Below are 22,461 nucleotides of genomic sequence, written 5' to 3'. Positions count from 1 at the left end.
CCTTAATGGAGGAGCAATTTTAAGCCTAAAAATAATTTTAGGGGGCAAATTTGATCCAATAGGTATAAAGACATTTTTGAGTCAATTCTAATACGTTAAGGACATTTTTTAAATCCAAATAGGTGGAAGGAGGAGCAATCTTAGACCAATTAGTGAAAGGAAAACATATTTGAACAATAAAAAAAGATATTTGATAATTTAAATTGTACCTGCACATGTATTTAACTCAAAAAATGTTGAAATTTTATGAGGGAAAAAATTTCACTTTAAAAATTAGTATGAAAAGTTCAGCTTCAAAAAAATCAATCAATGCTAAAACCAAACATCGTTTTGATTTTATATTTTTTAAAAAAGAAAAAGGATATTTTTTGCACTTAATCATGATATGATTGTTATTTAATTTATTTATATCTCCTACGATAAAATAGTTTAATATGATCTTTACTGTAAAAATCAAATGTTCCTAAACAGGCCATGTAAGCAGATTTTCCCTTCCACTTATTTTCCCTACCAAAAAAACACAACAGCCATCTACACACATTTGATCATTTCTCACATATTTTTCCATCCCCAAAAAACCAAAGAAAAAACAGAAAGAAAGAAAGAAAGAACAAAAAAAATGGCAGTTCTAAATTGCCACCTCTCAGTAACACCAAAATCTCAAGAATCATCAACAAATTCATCACCAACAGTACCAACCAAAATAATTCTTCCAAAAAAGAAGCCTATGAAATGGTCTACTGGTGATGCACCAGGTGAATATGGTGGCCCACCTACTACAACTAAGTTAAGGAGGTATTGGGGTAAAGATGAAGATCCTCTTACTTCTGATGACTTTATTTGGAATAAAGAATTTATGGGTCGTATGAAAAAATATGTTCAAGAAAATGATACTGCCTCTCGCTTTAATCCTGTCAAGGTCCAATCTTTTACTAATCTTGGTCTTTTTTGCTATTCTTGATCAGTGTTAAATTACTTTCTGAATTTTGTTATATTCCATTGGTATTTTGATTATATGAAATGTAATAGCACAAGGTTATGCCTTAGTTTGTCGAGCTTTTAGATTTTTCCAGCAATTGAACTGCCTTATGACTTAGTTGTTGTTATTGTTGTTTTATACACGTAGGGTGTGTTAGGCATGAAGGAAAATGTTTACTTGGAAAGTTTCTTACTTATTTTCTAGTGTTTGGTACGTAACCAAAACACTATGGAGGAGGGATGGGGTGGGGAATGGGGGCCATTGGGGTGGGGGTGGGGTTGGGGTTGGGGGGGAGATAATGAGGTTGGAAGGACACTTTTGGAACTCGTCTTCGCTACTCCCACTAGGACATCATTTTCCTCATTTTAAGAAACTTGTTTTCCTAGAGAAAATGTTTTCCAAACTATTGTAATCGACCAAACTTGGAAATATTTATACCAAACACACCCTTAGTTAAGTCTGATTTTAGCAAAAGAAAATGGCTGTTCTAAATTGCTAATACCTCTCAGTAACCTCCACAGCCACACCAAAATCTCAAGAATCTTCAACAAATTCATCACCAACACTACCAACCAAAATAATTCTTCCAAAAAAGAAGCCTATGAAATGGTCTACTGGTGATGCACCAGGTGAATATGGTGGCCCACCTACTACAACTAAGTTAAGGAAGTATTGGGGTAAAGATGAAGATCCTCTTACTTCTGATGACTTTATTTGGAATAAAGAATTTATGGGTCGAATGAAAAAATTTGTTCAGAATCCTCAAGAAGATCACTCTGCTCCTGTAAAGGTCACATTTTTCTATACTAATCTTGGTCTTTTTTGTTCTTAGGGGTTGTTTGGTTGATGTTTATAGTCATGCAGGATTTAGTTATGCAGAGTTTAGTTATTCCATGTTCTAACTGTATAAAATAATACATAAATTGACTCATAACTTATACCTATTTTTATTTATGTGGGGTTGTAAAATGATAACCAAATATTGTACTTGGTGTGCTAAATTTTATACAAAGCAACTAAATAACTTCCTAACATGGTATTAGCTATTTTAGTTTCATGCATAACTTCCTTCCTAATCAGCAACCAAACGACTCCTTATTGTTCAATGTTGGTACTTTCTGAATTTTTTCATACTCCGTGGTGTTTTCATAATATGAAATGTAGTCACACATGCTTTTGGTTTATAGAGCTTTAAGTTGTTTTCACAATTGAGCTACCTTACAACTTAGTTGTTGTTGTTGTTGTATACACTTATGGTGTGTGTAGTGTTTGGTATGTAAGCAAAAAAAATATTGTCCCAAGAGCATTTATATGTAATGCAGAAAAACAACGGGGTGGGGACTAGGAGTTTGGGGATGGGCAAGGGGTGGGGGTTGGGGGCCTTTGTGGGGTGGGGAGGAAACAATGAGTTTGGAAGGCTGTTTATGGAACTTGTTTTCCCTATACCAATTAGGGAAGTCATTTTCCTCATTTTTAATGAACTTGTTTTCTTGGAGAAAATATTTTGACCAACCAATTATAAGAACATTCCAAACACACCTTTAATTAAGTCTTGTTTTCATTAGGAGTATTTTCAGTTATTCTTCCCAAAAAGAAGCCTATGAAATCGTCCACTGGTTATGCACATGAAGACCCTCTTACTTCAGATGCTTTTATTTGGAATAATGGGTCGTATGAAAAAGTTTGTTCAGGATCCTGAAGAAAAAAATGACCCTGCTTCTCGCTCTAATCCTGCCAAGGTCCAATCTTTCTATACTTATCTTGGTTTTCAGTGTTTTTACTTTCAAATTCCATGGTGTTTTGATAATATGAAATGTAATCACACAAGGTTTATCTAGCTGTTAAATGTTTTAGGCAATTGGGCTGCGTTACAATTTAGTTGTTGTATACACTTAGGGGGTGTTTGGTATGAATGAAAATATTTTCCACGAAAGATGATTTTCCCGGAAATATAAGTGGTTTTCTTACTGATTTTCTTGTGCTTGGTGAGTAAGCAGTAAACATTGTCCCAAAATCATTTGTATATAATCTAGGCAAACACTATGGTGGTGGAGGTAAGGTAGGGATCTGGGGGTGGTGGGTATAGGGGCTATGGGGCTAGGTCGGTGGGGTGTTTTGGAGGGTGAGGAAGAGACAATCATTATGAAACCCTAGGGAACTTGTTTTTCCTACTACCCTTAGGGAAGAAATGGCTGTTCTAAGTTGCTAATACCTCTCAGTAACCTCAACAGCCACACCAAAATCTCAAGAATCATCAACAAATTCATCACCAACACTACCAACCAAAGTAATTCTTCCAAAAAAGAAGCCTATGAAATGGTCTACTGGGGATGCACCAGGTGAATATGGAGGCCCACCTACTACAACTAAGTTAAGGAAGTATTGGGGTAAAGATGAAGGCCCTCTTACCTCTGATGATTTTATTTGGAATAAAGAATTTACGGGTCGTATGAAAAAAATTGTTCAGGATCCTCAAGAAAATCACTCTGCTCCTGTAAAGGTCCAATATTTCTATTACTAATCTTGATTTTTTTTTTTGCTATTCTTGTTCAAATGTTAAGTACTTTCTGAATTTTTTCACATTCCATGGTGTTAAGATAAATGTGATATGTAGTTACTGAAGTTTTTCCAACTGGTTTAGGAGCAATGAGCTTCTGGTATATCAAACTTTAAGTGTTTTAGGCAATTGGGGTGCCTGACAAGTTAGTTGTTGTATACAAAGTAGGCGTTTGGACATGTGATTTCATCTCATGAGATGACATCCCAAATCATCCAAAAAGGCATGATTTGGGATTCCAAATCATATACCAATTATGTTTACCAACCATTTATATCAAATATTAAAAGATCTACAAGTTGGTAGTATATTTATAACAAATTTACTCTTACCAACCATGTGGGAGGATTATATTAAAGAGTAGTTACACTACAACTCATGTTCAATTTTCCATTTTATTAAACTAAAGTTTGATCAATTGATGTTGTATTTTTTAGAAAGGCCTTCTAGTGGCATATTAATTTTGTTATGAACTATGACTTGCTTATTTGGTAAGATTGTATAAGAATTGGGAAAGTTAATGATGGTTTTCACAACTTGTGGGGTTTTTATATCTATAAGAAAAAATACAACTTAAGAAATCCAAATTGCATGTCCAAACAAACTTCAACTTCAAATCATCATAATTTCAAATCATGTCCAAACGACTCCTTAGGGCGTGTTTGGTATGAAGGAAAATATTTTCCACAAAAATAAGTGGTTTTCTTACTGATTTTCTTGCGTTTGTAAGTAAGCAGAAAATATTGTTCCAAAAACATTTGTAATCTAATCTAGGCAAACACTATGGTGTTGGAGGTGGGGTAGGGGTGTGGTGGTGGGGCTATGGGGGTGGAGTGGGGTGTGTTGGAGGTGGAGGCGAATCCAGAATTTTAAGAGGATGAGTTCACCATTAGCTATGGGGTTTTTTGATTTCTTTTGTCTTTGGTTCGTTGCAGCTTAGCACCTATGGGGTTTTTTATTTCTTTTGCCTTTTGGGACTTAGGTAATTAGAAATAAAGGAAAAAAAAATCATTAGAGGTAATACAAAAAAGAAACACGGTGTTTACTTTTGGGTAATTAGAACTATAGAAGAAAAAAGATTTAGAATAATATAAAAAGGAAAGTTAAAAGGCTGCTTTGATAAAAGCATAGAACGTGCAGGAGTGAGGAAATAAACACAGTCCCTGACCAGTTCTCCACTCAGCCTAGTTTGACCATGTGTTCCTTAAGGTAATATTAGATATATTTTCAGAATTATACACATAATATATCGAGTTTAGTTGAGTGACCATGTGCTTACGTGACCCAAAATTAATACATAAATTCGCCTCTGGTTGGAGGGTACGGAGGAGAAAATATTTGTGAAACGCCACTTATTGAACTTGTTTTCCCTACTCTCCCTAGGGAAGTCATTTTCCTCACTTTAAAGGCAAACCAAAGTGATTCTTCCAAAAAAGAAGCCTATGAAATGGTCCACTGGGGATGCACCAGGTGAATATGGGGGCCCACCTACTTCAACTAAGTTAAGGAAATATTGGGGTAAAGATGAAGACCCTCGAACCTCTGATGATTTTATTTGGAATAAATAATTTGTGGGTCCTATGAAAAAGTTTGTTCAGGATCCTCAAGAAAATTGCTCTGCTCCTGCCACGGTCCAATCTTTGTATTACTAATCTTGGTCTTTTTGCTATCTTGTTCAATGTTAAGTACTTTCTGAATTTTGTCATATTTCATGGTGTTTTGATGATATGAAATGTTGTCACACGATGTTTTCTAACTTGTTTCGGAGCATTGAGCTTTCCGTTTATTGAGGGTTTTTAGTGTTTTAGGCAATTGAGCTGCCTACCAACTTAGTTGTTGTTGTATAAACCTAGGGTGTGTTTGGTATGAAGGAAAATATTTTCCATGGAAAATGTTTTCTTGGAAAACAAGTGGTTTTTGTGTTTTGTAAGTAAGCAAAAAGTATTATCCTAACAGCATTTATATGTAATCTAGCAAAACACTATGCAGGTGGATTGGATTTGGGCTGGAGGGTGAGGTTCGGGGTCAACGGGGATGGAGTGGTCAAGAGGTGGGGGTTGGGGGCATTGGGTGGGTGGTGAGGAGATAATAAACTCGGAATATCATTTATGGAACTTGATTTTCCTACTTTCATTATGGAAGTCATTTTCCTCATTTTTAAGGAACATGTTTTTCTATAAAAGAAAATGTTTAGCAGCAGGTATAGTAAGCAAAATCATACGAAAAGACAAAGTGGGGTATGAGATAACAATAACAGATGCGTCAGATGGGCGTCAAGTGGTTGATATTATCCTTCCGGGACCAGAACTTCTTGTTTCCGAGGCGAATCTATCAAACCAACACATTTTGACCAACCAAACATGAGAAAATTGGAGAACATTTTCTGGATTTTTTACCAAACACACCCTTAGTTTGGTCTGGTTTTGTCAGGAGTAGTTTTTATTTTGATTAGAGAATTGATTTCAAGGTAAGCGTCTGATTTAGATGACCTCTAGTTGTATAGAATCCTTGATTGGTCTTGAAAGATGAATTACCAGTATTGGAATGAAATAGTCCTGAATAGAATGTAATGGTTACTGAAAATTCATACAATTGACTCCAAGTTGTTTGTAGTTGAGGTAATTTTGTTTGAACTACATTAAGGATTCTCTGTTGTGTTGTTTGTCGTCAATTGTTATGTCTTTTGAGGAATCTTTTCTTGATAGTCCCTAGCTTTCTGCACGACAGGGAATAGACAAATATTGGTCATCGAGTGATTTTTCCCTTTCTTTTTGTTCTTTTACCTTTTCTTTAAATTGAATTGCACGAAAATATGATTTGTCCCTGTAGTGGCTGACTGGCTTCAACCGAAGAAGTTCTGTACTACTATAGAGGGTAAAATTCGGCATTTTGCTTAATTTGTTTGTGACCATGTCATCTTGATCTTAACAGGAAGAGCCATCTGGATTTCTTAGCTTAAACAGAGTCATGAGTCTTGACAGGTGGGACCCTTCTTCGACCTTTCTTGATAGAGAAATATCAGTTGATTCTTCCTCTAATGTGATTGCGTTTTGGAGGATGCAGTATGGAAATTGACTTAACCGAGAAGCTAATAGCCCCTTCTAAACCTATGCTAGACCCTCAAGTCAATGAAAGTCAAGTAAGTCAATTTTAAGGCATTTAGCTTTAGCTATTTGACATTCATTTTTTTTTAATCGGACATTGTTCAAGCTGAAATAGTTTTCAGGCTAGTGTAAGTGCATCTCAAAAATGGAGACCAGCACCAACACGACGCGAGCAAGAGAAGTGGGATAGGGCTGCAAAGGCTGCAACTGGAGGCAGTGTATGTCATTAGGAACTGCCTAAAGAATTTGTTTCTTGAAATTTGATTCTTTGTTTTTTGGGATTTTGACATTTTTGACCGTCGGCCAAAATTCATTACGGGCGCTAGCCAAACTACAAAAATATACATTGATTATGTATATGATAAGTATATTACATGTATATTTGTGTGTATACGATATGTATATTAATGTAAAATTTTACTTAATATACATTACATATACATTTTCTGGCTATTATTTTTTAGAGTGGTCCAAAAAGGTTATCACTTGTTTTTTGCTAAACATGTCTCCTGAAATATAGAAAAGTGCTACTCACCTTATAATGCCAAGTTATCCATCCCTCAGGAAGTGTTGCTCCGAGAAACAAGACGCTCAAAAGAGGACCCAAATATTTTGGCTGCTCAGTCGGAAGCGCAGTATCTTAAGGTACATGTTTACTATTTTCTCCACCTGAGTCATAGAGCCTGTTTGGATGGGCTTATGCCTATAAGCTGTTTGCAGCTTATAAGCTAAAAAAGATAAGTTGGGATAGTCTTAACTTATTTTTTTGGCTTATAAGCTGTTTTCAACGTATAAGCTACTTTAGATAAGCTAAGTCAAATGGGCCCAATTATTTTTTTGAGCTTATTTTAAGCACAAAATGACTTTAAGCTGGCCAGCCAAACACTCAAAAAAGCTAAAAACAGCTTATAAGCAACTTATAAGCCAATCCAAACGGGCTCATACTCTTGATTGAGACCTGTTGACTGTACAAGTTCACAGTTCTAAATTATTTGTGTTTCTTTCCTCTGCAGTTGAAGGACAAACTACAGTTGCTCACCCTAGGTATTGGTGGTGTTGGCATAGTTTCAGCATATGTCTCTTATTCTCCTGAAATCGCAGCAAGGTAAACTAGTTGACTTTCTACAAATTCTAGTTCTTTTCAATGTCTTCTGAATTAATGCATGGTGTGACTCAAATGATGTTGTAGTCTGACCTAACCCTTTATCCGTTAAGCTAGCTTTCCTTCAATTAGTAATCTAGTTTTGGTAGTACTTCCGAATGAATGAAATCTTTTTGCCTATTTTCTTCAAAAAATGATTTTGTCACAGGAAAAATAGCCATTTCATACCATAAAATGACCAAATCTTCTAGTATACTTCGCATATCCGTTATTAAACCAGGACTGTTTTATTTCTGTTTTGCTTATATAAATTTGAGTTTCCGAATTTGTTGCAAGGAATTAAGCTGGTGGTCTGCACATATGCCATGAAGCTTATAAAATTGGTAGTCATAAAATATGTTTCATGTGACCAGTTACGGTACTGTGTTAATTACTTGGTTCTTTCATGTGCATGCATATGTTTGGTATTGATATAATGTTATGTTTTAACATCTGTCCAGTTACGGTGCTGGGCTACTTGGTTCATTGATGTACATGCGTATGTTGGGGAACAGTGTGGATTCTCTAAGGACAGATGGACCCAAAGCGCTTATCAAGTATGCTTTTCATATTCAAGCTTTAGCTGATGACTTCTTCTGTGCATGTTTCTCTCCATTATTTTGATGTTGTCTTTTATCTTCCTCCTTAATCATAGCCTAGGTGTAATTCCATAATATTTTACTTTTGCTTAAGAAACTGAATCTGATTTTCATATTGCAATTTTATTGTTTTCTGCGGGCAAAAAGTTGTTCTGCTTAATGAGTATTAAGTTAGGATACTAAGACGGAAAGTTAATTGAGGCTCGCTTTATATTATTTTGCATGTTCTGCATGGTATGTGTGTGCTACGCCCGGGAAGTGCAATAATTATCATCAGATATCTGAAGCTATTGGACCATATGGGCCCCAGTAATTAAGGATCCACAGATCAGTATGAAATTCTCAAAGTTAAGGTTGTTAATTTAACAGCAAGTATAAGCTCAAAAAAGATTCTTCGTGTAAACTAACAGAGTCTCGCATAAGCATGGGTTTACACCAAGGATTTGCCTTGAGCCCTTTCTCATTTATCCTAGTTATGAATGAGGTAACATTAGCATACAAGTTTCATTGTATATCCCGTTTGAAGATGTCATTGTATTAATAGACGAAACTAGCAAAGAAGTCAACCAAAATTTTGATCTATAGAGAACAGGAGAAGTACTCTAGAGATGAGGGTTTTAAGATAAGTAGGACGGAATGCATACATTGCAACTTTGGCCCCCATAGGAGAATGAAATTGAAGTGGGATTATCTAGGCTTTCAGATTCAAGGCAATAATATTATTTGAATAGGATGAATGAAATGAAGGACTGCAACGAGAGTGCTATGCTATAGCCTATAGGAAGATACCAATTAGAGTGGAAGGAAAATTTTATAAAATGATTGAGACCGGTAATGTTATGTCAGAGTGAATGTGGCATGGAACATGTTCAAATGCAATAAAATAGGTATGAAGAATTCATATAGCCAACCAAACTATTTTGGGGCTAAGATATGGTATTTGTTCATCATTGTTAATGTTGGTTGGGTAGACCAAAATCCTAACAATCACATCAAAGAAGGGTTTAATTTAGAAGTTTACTTTCAAATTCCTAAGTGAAGTTGGACCTTGATCCTCGTGGGATATTGTTTTACTCCACTTTGCATAGGATGCATATTACCTAGTTCTGGAAAAATTTCTGTTAGTAGACATGATCAATTTTTCGTTTTATCTTCATGTTTGTGGATTTTCTTTTTGGCGGCGAATCACGAGTACATTGTGCTGAGACTACTCTGAGAGTGACACTGTGTCTAGGGTTTCTGCTTGTGAATAGCTTGGCCACAAATACTAATAAGATATTTTATTTGCTCATATCAAAATTTGAAAAGAAAAATGTGGGGTAATCCATTATTACCAAATAGGCTTAAATATGTTACCGTCGATTGGTTGATTTGTCAACTTTCACATCCTCATCCTCTCTGTACCTTATACTTGGATTAAGAAATAGGTAAAAAGATCTTTTTAGGATTACTTCTTTGACGTCCTCCTACTCTTCACTCTTCAAACATTTCCCGACTTGCAATTACCATTTTCATCTTGGGGTTGTACATGATCAGCTATACTGTGGTTGTTTCACTGTCAACAATTTCTTAATTCCAAGGGTTTAAGTTATTAAGCAATGGGTGAATAAATAGAGATCCAAGACCATGCATCATTATTGAATCCCTAACTGGCACAGGGATAGTAGTCATATGCCATAAAGGACTAGTTTGATCTCTGATTAATTAACTTACGAGAAAGGCTTACTTGCAGGGGAGCAGCTGGGCAGCCAAGGCTACTGGTTCCTGTTGTTTTGGTCATGATCTATAACCGGTGGAATGGGTAAGGATCTTCCGCTCTCATTGTATTGCGTTAAAACACGTACGGATAGAATAATTGTTGCAAGGAAACTTCTCTTATTATGTTTCTGCATGGATAAAGAAATTGGAGCTGCCGAGCTGTTTAAAAGGAGCTTCTGTTTCTCCTATTCACCATTTATTTACAAGATTTAATTAGAACTTTTGGTTTACCAAATTTAGAAGTTGACCACTTATCTGCCGAAGAACAAAAGAAAAACTTAGTAAGCTGAGGGAAGTTTTGACACTTGAATATCAATCTAATGTAATGGCATTAAATTAATTAATCTGTTTGTTTCTAGTTTGAGACGTCCCAAGGGTATTGTCCATGACCAAAAGTCAAAGCGAAGTTTTCACCCAGTTCCAAGTAATCACCTTCATTCAACTTGGGACTTGTCCATTAAAAAGTTGAAACACCACTAGAAAGGGTATTATCAACCATTCTGAAGTAGCTTGAACTCGTTAGTGATTAATGTCCTGTTTGTCCAAGCTTTTGGAAAGCCGAAAGTGCTTATTTTAAAAAGTTGAGATGTTTGGCAAAGCTTGTAGGGAAAAGTACGCGTTTTTTAGTAGTAGCAGGAGTAGTTTTCTCAGAAGCTAAAACAAGTTGCATAAATTACTGCTTTAATATTGGCAAAAGTGTTTTCCAAATTGATTAGTCAAATACAAGCTGCTACTGTCTAAAAATACTTTTTCGAAAGCATTTTTTGAAAATGAACAAATTTTGAAAGCTTGGCCGAACGGGCTATAAAATGAACCAAAGAATTATTTATAGACTTTATTCTTGGACTATTCTGGAGCTAGCTCTGATGCTTTTACGTTGCATAAAGCGGCTTACATTCGTGTATTTTGCTCGCTTAATTTGGTTTCTTTTCAGGATCCTTGCGGCGGAGTATGGATTGATGCACCTTGAGTTGATACCCATGCTAGTGGGGTTCTTCACTTACAAGATTGCAACTTTTGCACAAGCAATTGAGGAGGCAGTGACAATTGTAGGGAAGAAGACAGAAACGTAATGTTAATACGTTATAGGTATAGTACCAAAGTCCCCCTTATAGGATTTGATAATTTTTGTGTCAATATTGTTCGGTTCGATTTTTTCAAAGTTCAGTTCGGTGTTTCGGTTTCGGTTTTTTGAAAGTGGAAACCGAACACCGCACCGAATTAGTTCGGTTTGGTACGGTGTTTTGAAGTTTGGTTCGGTTTCGGTTTTTTGACATTGGTTAAGCAATAGTCACCCGTTACTAGATGATTCATGATCAAGTATCAACAGCCGCCGCAGCAGCCAGCAGCAGCTGCCCGCAACTGCAGCCACAAATTCCTAACTTTTTCATTTTGATTCAACCATTTGTTCAACGTACATGTAAACATATATTATCCTGAAGGAAGGTTTAGTTATGATAAAAGGAATGGCTATTAATCACGCCCAAAAGACAGCTGCCCAAACTTAAATTAGCAGAGAAAATGACATGTCCACGACCTTTTTAACTTATGCTGATAGCTCCATGTTATCCGCAACAGTTTTTCAAGGCAATGAACACATAAGATGAACCTATACACATCAACACTGGTCAGCAATTTTGAATTTAACCAAACTAGTGTCTGCCTGAACAAATGGAGCAGCCACTATAGGAAGAAGTATTACTCTATACCTAGGATGAGTCATGTATTGAACAAGTTGCCGTTAATGTTGAAATTAAACTGAGAAAATTCTAAATAACTGTCCAATGGATCAGCAAAATAAAGTTAGATGACTCATATATGTTTTTGAATATGAAAATGAAACATCACTTGAAAGCAATGTATTTTGGCAATCTGGAAATCTCTGCCACCCCAATTTCTCAACAATAGCAGCCCCTCCTCTTTCTGTCTTTCATTACCATCAGCTGATGCAAAAAGAAGGAATAACAGATCGAAGCTATAAGATTCGTTCATTATAGTTTTCAATAATGACAAAGTTATTGCTAGCTCAGAACAACTGATACACTAACATACATAGGGTAGTACGGAAATCTGGAAGTAATTAACTAATTATGATATTGATATATATTATATATTGGTATAAAAAAAATATATTAAATTTTCGGTAACACCGAAAAACCGGAAATCCGAAACCGAACACCGAATTTGCTATTTAAAAAAATCGGAACCGAACCGAAACACCGAAAACCGAAAAACCAAATTCATTCGGTTCGGTTCGGTTTTTCGGCTTTCGGTATTTATGCCCACCCCTACTAAGATATACATGTTTACAACATTCTTCTTGTTTTATAACGAGGTGTATAGTTCAAGCAACAACGAATTTTCATGTTGAATTCATGTCCTTTTAGATAGTTTACTCATCAAGGAGCAAAATAAAGCACTGCTTGTCCCGATTTTAAGTTTGCTCTATGGCCAGTCTTCTTTCTCTTTACTCTTAAACTCCATTCCATAATTATTGTATAGAATGAGTTCGGGTTCTGCAAATTTTAGGTTCTGAATTCTTGGCCTGGCTAGAGTTGAGGCAAATGTATCCATTATTATGTTGAAAAAAAACTACAATTGAATATTACGCAACAACTGATATGGAACACTCGTTGATATTGTATATGCGAGTAATTTTTTCCTTAGTCACCCGCCGTCTCATCCAACAGGCAACAACAACACACACAGTATAATTTCACTAGGTGGGTTGCGGGGAGGGTAGAGTGTACGCACACCCTACCCCTATCTTGTAAAGGTAGAGAGGTTGTTTCCGATAGACCTTTGGCTCAAAGAAAGATGAAAATGCAACAATAATAAAGGCCGTAACAACAAGATAATAAGATAAACAAAATGAAAAGAAACAAACAGGTAGCACTAGAGATCCAGTAAGCAGATATAAAAAGCTATAAATACTCCTGTTAAGGAACTATGATGATTTCATAGTTAATATTGTTTACCTAACAAAACCCCAATGTCACCATAACTTAAAACACAAATTAGGTGGAAACAAAAGGCTTCTAGTACATTTATTTTAATTCTTCCATTAAAAGAGAATAGTTGATCTTTCACTTTTCTACATTCACTTCCAACTGGATGGAAGTCGAAAGAAGAGGTAAAAATGCTCAAAAATGTATCATCAGCAATCTTTTAGGATCCTATTATTCTTCCACTACAATTAATACTGAACAGCGAATTCGTCCCAGAATGAATTTTCATATTGCTGTTACAAAGCCAAATCAGCGCACATCAAACATCAAGCTCTCGTAGCTCAGTTGGTTAGAGCACCCGTTTAGTAAGCGGGAGGTCTTGAGTTCGACTCTCAACGAGAGCAGCACATGACAATTTTTTGTTGCAATCCATGCTTCTCATCCTATTGACATTGCCAGGACCATAAAGAATTATAAGATCTTTTTTCATGTGTCCTTTCTTTCACAAGGTTTATAATGGTTTTGGCTTTTCATATTAGAAGATAGATTTATTTTCCTCTCTACGTAACATGCATTTTTTTTTTCTGGTATCAATTTCTGCAACCCCTAAGGATCTAATTCAAACATAATTTAAGTTATATACAATACAACAACAACAACAACAACAACAACATACCCAGTTGGATCCCACAACGTGAGGTCTGGGGAGGGTAAAGTGTACGCAGACCTTACCCCACCTTGGAAGGTAGGGAGGCTGTTTCCGAAAGACCCTCGGCTCAGAAGAAAACAAGGAAAACAAGGGAAAAGAGTCAGATACGGACAAGCAAATCAAAACCATGTGAAAATGAGAAATAGCAAGAGCAATGAAGTCATGATAAAATAACAAAGATAGACAAGACCAACACATAGAAGCAGGATAAAAATACTCCTAAAACGAGAAAGGAAACCTCGCGGCCCCCCACTAGCCCTCTACCCTGATACTCGACCTCCACCCCCTCCTATCACCGGTCATGTCCTCGGTAAGCTGGAGTAACGCCATGTCCTGCCGAATCACCTCTCCCCAAGCCTTCTTTGGCCTACTCCTCCCTCTCTTCAGGCCCACCACAGCCATCCTCTCACACCTCCTCACTGGCGCATCAGCGCATAATAGTAAAATAATCATTTACGCCATCAATTTAATTTAGCCCATATAGCAGGATACTTACAGTTATTATTCTAGGTTATCAATCAATATTATTAATAGACTTTCCTACAATTACCTTTTAAGTAATCCAATTGTATAAGTATTTATCGGTAGTGTAGAGAACTTAGAACTCAAAAATTTAATTTAGCCCATATAGCAGGATACTTACAGTTATTATTCTAGGTTATCAATCAATATTATTAATAGACTTGCCTACAATTACCTTTTAAGTAATCCAATTGTATAAGTATTTATCGGTAGTGTAGAGAACTTAGAACTCAAAAAGAAATAGCTAGTCAAACAAATACAAAGATACAGCAAACCTTTAGTCGTCTTTCCACTGAGCTCCAACAGGTCGCTCTCAGGCGGAAAGTAACATCAACTACTTAAAGGAAGGAGATAGAGTAATAGTGAGACGGACAACGTGTATGATGTAGCAAGATGGATGGTGATTGAACTCCTATAAAGGCAATTGTTTCACAAATACAACAAGAACGATACACCAGTGTAATGGCACAAGGGGGGTCTGAAACGGTAGAGTTCACGCAGAGCTTACCCAACTGTTTCACGAATAATGCAGAAAATTTGAGAAAATGCAGTCCAACCAGAGCAAAATTCACAGGAACAGAAATATCATTTCAATCCTCAGTCACAATAATCCTCCACGGTCATAGTAAAAGCTATAAACAAAAATTGAGAATCGAATGTTGAAGGAGAAATGAGAACCCATTTGGTGGAAATGTATAAACTAGTCAGTCGAAACAGGAACTTCATGATTCGATTCACATGTGCACAAGGATATTTCTTATCGGAAAAAAAGAAAGCTTAAAGTTGAAAGAATATAACTAGGACCACGCTGAGGGTCTGGCTCAGGCCAACACTTGACACAGAAATAAGTTACAAGCTCTTAAAATCTCAAAACAACAACAGACTAAATCAAACCTAAAAATAGTATCTACTGCTTATCTTCACTATAGCAAACTTGTATTCTCTTGGCGAGGTTAACCAAAATATATGTATCACCTCCAAAAGTTTTGTCGATAAATGCACACTCTTCTAGTCAACATTCCTTCTACAAGTAACCATCTGCTCATAAAAATAGAAACCCATTAACTTCACATTTGTGTCGAAGTAATTTCAAACTAAACATCCAGAGAATAGTACTTAATACATAATAACGAGGACATTACTGGCTTTACGTGATATTTAGAAGGTGGGAGGGTAAGAGAAGGCAACAAAAAATAAAGGATTCTCTTCTTTTCGAGAACTTCTAAATATTTAGGAGCCACAGTGCACCAATGAAGCTTCTCAATAACCTTCCTTGATCCCAAGGTAGGGGTAAGGTGTGCGTACACTCTACCCTCCCCAAACTCCACTTGTGGAATTACACTGGGTATGTTGTTGTTGTTGATCCCAAGCGGGGCAAGAATTAAGAAACATTTTACCCTCTGACCCTATCAATTGCTAACTCCATAATTAGAGTTCAACAAGCATAAGTCGTTCCTTCAAAGCATAGCTACCACGATACAGCAGGACAAGTTAACTAAAGAAGGAGCAAATGGTAATTACAATAATAGACTAATGAGAAAATCAACTATCGACTAAAGCTTTCATCACACAGTTGAACTACTACAGCTTCTCTAAATGTCATGGTGGGGGGACGATGCACATTTATAACTATGAGTAAATATATTTACAACAACAACAACAGCCCAGTGAAATCCCACATCTTGGGGTCTGAGTAAATATATTTGTTTCATGCAATAAAAATCTCCGCACATATCCACAAGCATTGCATCTTTACTGCTCTTCCTCTGAAGCTTAAACGATGTATTATACTCAGGATATAGACCAATCTCAGATCTCCAGTGGCATCATAACATTTTTACCAGTCATTAAATCAACAATTCCCCATAGAAAGTAAATAGATAGTCAAGACCATAGCAATTATGTTCAAGGACACATCAAAAAGTGTCTATCTTCATTTTCAATTCAATCTGTTCAAGAGATGTGAACGCAAAATCTTTCCACTATAATATTCCTCAACATTGTCCTATGGCAATTTTAAGAGAACTCTGTAGACAAAAATGCATTCTTCAATATGAAATTGAATAGAACAGATCAAATTTGGTTAAATTGAAGTATAAAGTACTTCTGGAAAAAATAAAATTTTGATCATACTTACCATTTCAGTTCTACACCACTGGGATTGTTTGGAGGATGCATTATGTGGCTAGTAAGTAGTAGGGATTATGGGAAAGAAAAAAAGCTCAATAAAAAACCATAATGCGCCTAATGCCAAATTAACTAGAAAAACTACCCCTTCCCCACCCATCTTGCAGGAACACTTTTGTCACCACAGCCAAGAAGAAAGAAAAAGTCAAGAGGAGCCAGAACCAACAGTTGGTCAAAGCCCTCATGAAACCACAAAAACATCCAATCATCTAAACCTCAGAATGAAAAAGAGATTAAAGTAACATTTTGGTTAAGATCATTTTATTTCTTAATTAATAAGATCAAGAAAATTTAAAATACTATTTAATTTTGGTCAAACGAGGACTCATACTTAAACCAAGAGGGTCATCTAAACAGTTTACTTACATCTATAGCTAACCAAGGTAGAATAAGACCTACTGCCTGAACTTGTATAAGCCCTCAGAAGCTGATTCCTGACACATGAAACACCAAACTATCCAAGAAAGATTTCGTACCAGCTTTGAGACTGGCAAGTCAAGTTCGAACAATAAAGAAAGTGTTGCACAACTACTTATCATTTCCAAAAAAAAAAAAAAAAAAAAAGGTGTTGCACAACTGAACCTATGGAAGCAGGAGACGAAGGCATAGCGCATAGGTTTTCGCCACACTAGTACTTATGTGGATTCGATGGCAGGAGAGGAATTAGATAGCTTTTAATGGCGTAGAGTCTGATTTTGTAAGATGAATAGCCTCTTATTTCTAGTATCTTTTGGTGCAACCATAAGATTCCAGTCGCCATAGAAGATTGGGTGTAGTTTGTGGAGAACCATATTTAATTTTAAATCTCTCTACTTGTTGGAATACTTCTTGTATAAGGAAACTTCCCCATAAATTAATAACATTTGTTATGTTAGCCTTTTCAAAAGATAAAACAACATATATTACCTTATGTATCTTCAATCCAGTTAACCTCCTAGATAACTAACTCATATAAGAAAACTTATACATTAACTCCTTATCTTAAAAAAAAAAAAAAAAAAAAAAGGAATTATTTTCTACCTTAACTCTATCAGTGAGATGGGATTCAATTCATTCAAATATAACTCAGCAGAGATACAATGCATGCCCAATTCACATTTAGTGAGAAGCCCCCATTCTCCATCCTTGGCTAGACTTGGCCTTGATCTGTTCTTTATGATATCCAGTGTTTCTTGCACAAGTACAGATTAAGGAAAAGGTCATTACATCACTAGTTCTAACTTCTCACGCATCGTGAATTTCCCTAATGGCTAACCCCTTGAAAACTTTTCAGGTTTAATTTCTTCAATCGTATTAAAAAGAACCCTACTAGTGCATGTTAAAAAGAGGCAAATGTAAAAGAGAACTGAGGATTAAAGCAAACTAACTACACCAATCCCAATCTCTCTTTCCTAAGGAAGCAACCCAATTTAAAGACAAAAGAGCAACTCAGCAACAAACCCAATAGCAGATACACTAAATAAACTGCTTCTAGGACAACATACCATCATTATTGATCAATTGGAAACTTCCCAATCATTAAATATCAACTAATAACTTGAATAAGAAACACCTTCATATATCTTTATATCTACCAATCAAATTGAAAGCTTCTTTTCACCATACATACATACATACATAGGTACATACATACACGAGTTTCAATTGGATTGCTACGTAAAATCAAACAGAATCAAAGAAACAGCAAATTTTCCCAACTAGGAATAACATACCTGGCTCACCAGCTTGTGAACTGTTCTTAGCGCGTTAAGCTTTTCAAGCTGCATATATCTTTGTATCTAAATATAAATGTCAACTACAACTTGAATAAGAAACACCTTCATATTTCTTCATATCTAGCATTCAAATTAAAAGCCTTTTTTCACCATACATACATAAATAGGTAACATACATACACGACCATCAATTGCATTGCTATCTAAAATGAAACAGAATGAAAGAAACATCAAATTCTCCCATTAATAATACATAAGTCACTTACCCGCTTGTGAACTGTTCTTAGCGCGTTTAATCTTTTCAAGCTGCATGCATCTTTAAGGTATCTAAATATTAAATGTCAACTACAACTTGAATAAGAAACACCTTCATATATCTTTGTATCTAACATTCAAACTGAAAGCCTATACTCACCATACATACATAAATAGGTACATACGTATACGGCCATCAATTGCATTGCTATCTAAAATGAAACAGAACAAAAGAAACAGCAAATTCTCCCATTAGGAATATTGTGACTGTTCTTAGCGCGTTTAAGCTTTTCAAGCTGCATATATCTTTGTATCTAAATATTATATGTCAACTACAACTTGAATAAGAAACACCTGCATATATCTTTGTATCTAACATTCAAATTGAGACCCTCTCTTCACCATACATACATAAATAGGTACATACATACACGAGTATAAATTGCATTGCTATCTAAAAATCAAACAGAATGAAAGAAACAGCGAATTCTCCCAATTAGGAATACATAAGTCACTCACCAGCTTGTGAACTGTTCTTAGCGCGTTTAAGCTTTTCAAGCTGCATATATGTTTGTAACTAAATATTAAGAGCCTGTTTGGATGGGCTTAAAAAAAGCAGCTTATACAGCTTAGCTTTTTTTAAGCTAAGCCAAACGGGCAACTTATTTTTTTGGGCTTATTTTAAGCACAAAATGGCTTATAAGCTGGCCCGCCTAACAATCAAAAAAACTAAAAAGCCAAACGGGCTCTAAATGTCAACTACAACTTGAATAAGAAACACCTTCACATATCTTCATATCTAACATTCAAATTGAAATCCCCTCTTCACCATACATATATAAATAGGTACGTATATACACAAGTATTAATTGCATTGCTATCTAAAATGAAACAGAATGAAAAAAAAAAAAAAAAGGGCAAATTCTCCCATTACTCACCAGCTTGTTGTGAACTGTGCTTAGCGCGTTTAATCTTTTCAAGCTGTACTTGTGATTCCATAATGAGTTTCTTTGTATCTAAATATTAAATGTCAACTACAACTAGAATAAGAAACACCTCCATATATCTTTATATCTAACATTCAAATCGAAAGCTTCTTTTCATCATACATACATAAATAGGTACATGCATACACGACCATCAATTGACTCGGTATCTAAAAATCAAACAGAATGAAAGAAACAGCAAATTCTCCCATTACTCACCATCTTGTTGTGGACTGTGCTTAGCGCGTTTAATCTTTTCAAGCTGTACTTGTGATTCCATAATGAGTTTCATTCTTTGAATCTCCAAATCCTTCGCAAATTGCATTCTTTGCTTCTCCAATTCCACCATTTGCCTCTGCTTAGCATCTTCAACTCGTTCGTATATCTCCGCAAACCTCCCTATCGCTTCCGCTAACCTGCTACAACCTTCCGCCAATTCACCACCACCACTCTCCTTCCTCCTACTTATACCTCCCGCCGGAAAACTCGCCGGAGTTGAAGTTTCCGACTCATCCTCTTCGTCCGAATCATCCGACACGGCAGCTGCGGCGGCGGCCATGGCGGAGAAATTTCGCCGGTAAAGTTCTCCGGCGGCCGGTCGTTTTGATCGAGGAGCAACCGGTACGGCGGAAGGCGGCGGAGGAAGCAATGGAGGTGTTTTCCGGCGAGTAGCAACCGTTAACGTCACCGGTGACGGAGTTGTTACCGTAGTTGTCACCGGCGACGGCGAAGGTTTGAAATTATCACCGATGAGTACATCGAGGCTATTGAAAAACGGCCATTGAGGAACATACCTACCGTGAGATTGCGAAACCCTAGCTTTTTCGATCTTATACTTTTTTTTCAACGTATCGATCCGGTTTTTGCACTGTATATCCGTTCGATATTGCTTTTTCGTGTGTCCGTGAAGTGCGTTGACGGAATTAGCAACTTCCTGCCAGTGTTTCTGTCTTAGATTACCGCGTTTCAGTTCTAGATAGTGAGATCCCCATGCTTCGATGAGTGTATGAGTTGCCGCTTCTGACCAGCAATCTTCGCGCGCCGGGAACGCCGGCGTTCGAGTTAACGGCGGTGAGATTGTCGTCGCCGGAGAAATTGTAGGAGGAGGAGGCGCGTGAGGAATAAGAGCTAGGTGTTCGTTTTTTATTGGTGGAGGTGAGAACGACGGCGACGGTGACGGAGAATTGTTATCGAGATCGTTGTCGGACATCGGAGACGGCGGCGATTCGACGGCGGCGCAAACCCTAGTTTTTTTCGATTTTAGGGTTAGAGAGAGAGGGGGGTGTGAAGGTGAGAAGTTATTCAGTGTGATTGGGTCGACGGTACATCGACAAAAATGTGCCGACGATGTTACGTGGGGTAGGGGTGGGGGTTAGGGGTAGGGAGGGGGTATGGGTTGAATTTGAGCTTTTGGGCTTGACTATGGAGTTGGGTTGAATTCATTTTTCTGCGCGGATTGGCCTTCATTTGGGGTGGTCTTTAATTTTTGACCATCAAATTGGTGGTCATTAAGTTTTATCTTTCGCCTAATACCTTGAGATTAGGGTTGTTCACGATTTTGGTTAAAATCAAAACCAAACCGAAAATTTAACCAAATCAAATAAAAAAACCGACATTTGATTTGGTTTGGTTTGATTTGGTTTTAAATTTTAAAAACCGATAATATTTGGTTTGGTTATAGTTCTATTAAAAATAACCGAACCAAACCGATAAATTATATACATAAAATTTTATAATTATTTATATGTATAGTGAGTATTAGTTTTTTCATAAATAATTATAAATATTTTATGGGATAACTACATAGCATAACTAACATTACTACATATTTATATTTAGTAGCTATAGTTTAAAATAATTACATTCCATAGCTAATAATTATATGTTAAATACAACTTATAGCTATATATATATACAAAGTAAAATACCCCATCATCACATTATTCACTTCCAACTCAATCCTCCCATCTCCCCTACCCCTGCTCTGTCGCCGGCCACAACGGCCTTTCTCCGGCGAACTTTTAAGGACAAATCCGGTCAGATCTTGGTCGTATCTGATCGGATATACATCAAATCTTCACCGACTGGCCTCTCGTCCTTCTCCGACGAACTTTTACGGGCAAATCTCGACCGGATCTGACCAGATATAAATCAGATCTTCACCGATTGGCCTTCCATCCTTCTCCGGCGAACTTTGACGGTCAGATCTGGTCAAATATTTGTTGGATCTGACCGGATATACATCAGATATTCACCGTCGACAAGTGTTGCTTTGTCGAAGTCTAGGGCTGTCCAAACCGAACCGCTACCGATAACCCAACCGCAAAATTGGCTTAATGGTATTGCGTTATCGGATCAGCGGCTGGAGAATGGATTAAGATTTTATAGTTATCGGCTTATCGGTGCGAGGGCGGATTACTCAATTTTCTTATCGGGTAAACCGTTAATCCGTTAAGAATTTGTCATATTTATATTCTTAGCCCTAACAAATAAAATATGTATTGTGATTGTAATTTGTAAACTTAAAGCTAAAGCATCAACCTAAAATATGTATATCTATTTCTGTTAATTGCGAAACCTGGTTGTTTTCTATCAAATAGTTCATTCCCTGTTTCTTGTTTGCCTATATCGTAGTTTGCTAATTTTCTTGGAAAACTGTTGCTACTTGCTACGGTATTTTTACTAATATTGAATCCAACATTTCAATCTTCTTGGTTATATTCCTATCCTTTTTTTTTTTAGGATATCAGTATCTTCTTTATAACCAATAAGGTAAAAATATTACATTTTGAGTCACTTTAAAGGCTGGTAATTTCCTTGACTACATGTGATTTTATCATTCATTTTTCTCTTAGATTTAACCGATACACCTCCCGATAACCGTCCGATAATTGCTAATCCGATACCGAACCAACCGATATCTTATAGGTTGGCTAGCGGATTAGTACTTTTAAAAGCTGATAACCGTTAAGCCGAACCGTTAAGTGTAATTATCCGTTCA

General features: G+C 36.4%; 2 protein-coding genes and 1 non-coding gene across 8 annotated transcripts; 2 read left to right on the top strand and 1 right to left on the bottom strand.

Moving 5' to 3' along the window:
* The first annotated feature begins 473 nt into the window (after positions 1 to 473).
* LOC132636583 (protein CONSERVED ONLY IN THE GREEN LINEAGE 160, chloroplastic-like) lies at positions 474 to 11,601 on the top strand. Of its 4 annotated transcripts, XM_060353512.1 has the most exons (10): positions 474 to 919; positions 6,468 to 6,517; positions 6,600 to 6,675; positions 6,763 to 6,858; positions 7,205 to 7,285; positions 7,654 to 7,745; positions 8,243 to 8,338; positions 10,113 to 10,181; positions 11,073 to 11,227; positions 11,424 to 11,601. In XM_060353512.1, the coding sequence occupies exons 1-9, from the start codon at positions 620 to 622 to the stop codon at positions 11,209 to 11,211; spliced, it is 999 nt and encodes a 332-aa protein (XP_060209495.1). In that variant the 5' UTR covers positions 474 to 619; the 3' UTR covers positions 11,212 to 11,227; positions 11,424 to 11,601. The 4 variants fall into 4 exon arrangements, with proteins under 4 accessions (XP_060209495.1, XP_060209494.1, XP_060209496.1 ...); XM_060353511.1 differs by having other exon boundaries at positions 477 to 919; positions 11,073 to 11,601; XM_060353513.1 differs by lacking the exon at positions 474 to 919 and adding an exon at positions 1,581 to 1,769 and having other exon boundaries at positions 11,073 to 11,601.
* Positions 11,602 to 13,416: 1,815 nt separating this feature from the next.
* Positions 13,417 to 13,490, top strand: TRNAT-AGU (transfer RNA threonine (anticodon AGU)). The gene has a single exon. It is a non-coding gene; the product is annotated as a tRNA-Thr (tRNA).
* A 1,484-nt stretch (positions 13,491 to 14,974) lies between these two features.
* Positions 14,975 to 20,847, bottom strand: LOC132636582 (trihelix transcription factor ENAP2-like). 3 transcript variants are annotated; one of them, XR_009581318.1, is made up of 3 exons: positions 19,680 to 20,847; positions 19,413 to 19,508; positions 14,975 to 15,355 (listed from the first exon to the last, which is right to left on the bottom strand). XR_009581318.1 is itself a non-coding variant. In XM_060353510.1 (2 exons), exons 1-2 carry the CDS (start codon positions 20,668 to 20,670, stop codon positions 15,342 to 15,344), a joined length of 1,005 nt encoding a protein of 334 aa, XP_060209493.1. In that variant the 5' UTR covers positions 20,671 to 20,846; the 3' UTR covers positions 14,975 to 15,341. The 3 variants fall into 3 exon arrangements, 2 of the variants coding, with proteins under 2 accessions (XP_060209493.1, XP_060209492.1); XM_060353510.1 differs by lacking the exon at positions 19,413 to 19,508 and having other exon boundaries at positions 19,680 to 20,846; XM_060353509.1 differs by lacking the exons at positions 14,975 to 15,355; positions 19,413 to 19,508 and adding an exon at positions 15,362 to 18,339.
* Between the last annotated feature and the right edge of the window lie 1,614 nt (positions 20,848 to 22,461).

Source organism: Lycium barbarum, chromosome 4 (assembly GCF_019175385.1).
Source record: "Lycium barbarum isolate Lr01 chromosome 4, ASM1917538v2, whole genome shotgun sequence".
Taxonomy (NCBI): domain Eukaryota; kingdom Viridiplantae; phylum Streptophyta; class Magnoliopsida; order Solanales; family Solanaceae; genus Lycium; species Lycium barbarum.
The sequence above is the reverse complement of the archived record's forward strand: the minus strand, read 5'-3'. Positions and strand labels throughout refer to the sequence as shown.

What these genes read in the sequence shown, in the direction of transcription:
- LOC132636583 (XM_060353512.1), top strand. Translation starts at nt 620, where the DNA reads ATGGCAGTTCTAAATTGCCACCTCTCAGTAACACCAAAATCTCAAGAA. An exon ending in CTCAAGTCAATGAAAGTCAA is followed by an intron (nt 6,676 to 6,762) that starts GTAAGTCAATTT and finishes AATAGTTTTCAG; the next exon opens with GCTAGTGTAAGTGCATCTCA. An exon ending in AGGCTGCAACTGGAGGCAGT is followed by an intron (nt 6,859 to 7,204) that starts GTATGTCATTAG and finishes TCCATCCCTCAG; the next exon opens with GAAGTGTTGCTCCGAGAAAC.
- LOC132636582 (XM_060353509.1), bottom strand. Translation starts at nt 20,670, where the DNA reads ATGTCCGACAACGATCTCGATAACAATTCTCCGTCACCGTCGCCGTCG. An exon ending in GCACAGTCCACAACAAGATG is followed by an intron (nt 18,340 to 19,679) that starts GTGAGTAATGGG and finishes TTTGAATGCTAG; the next exon opens with ATATGAAGAAATATGAAGGT.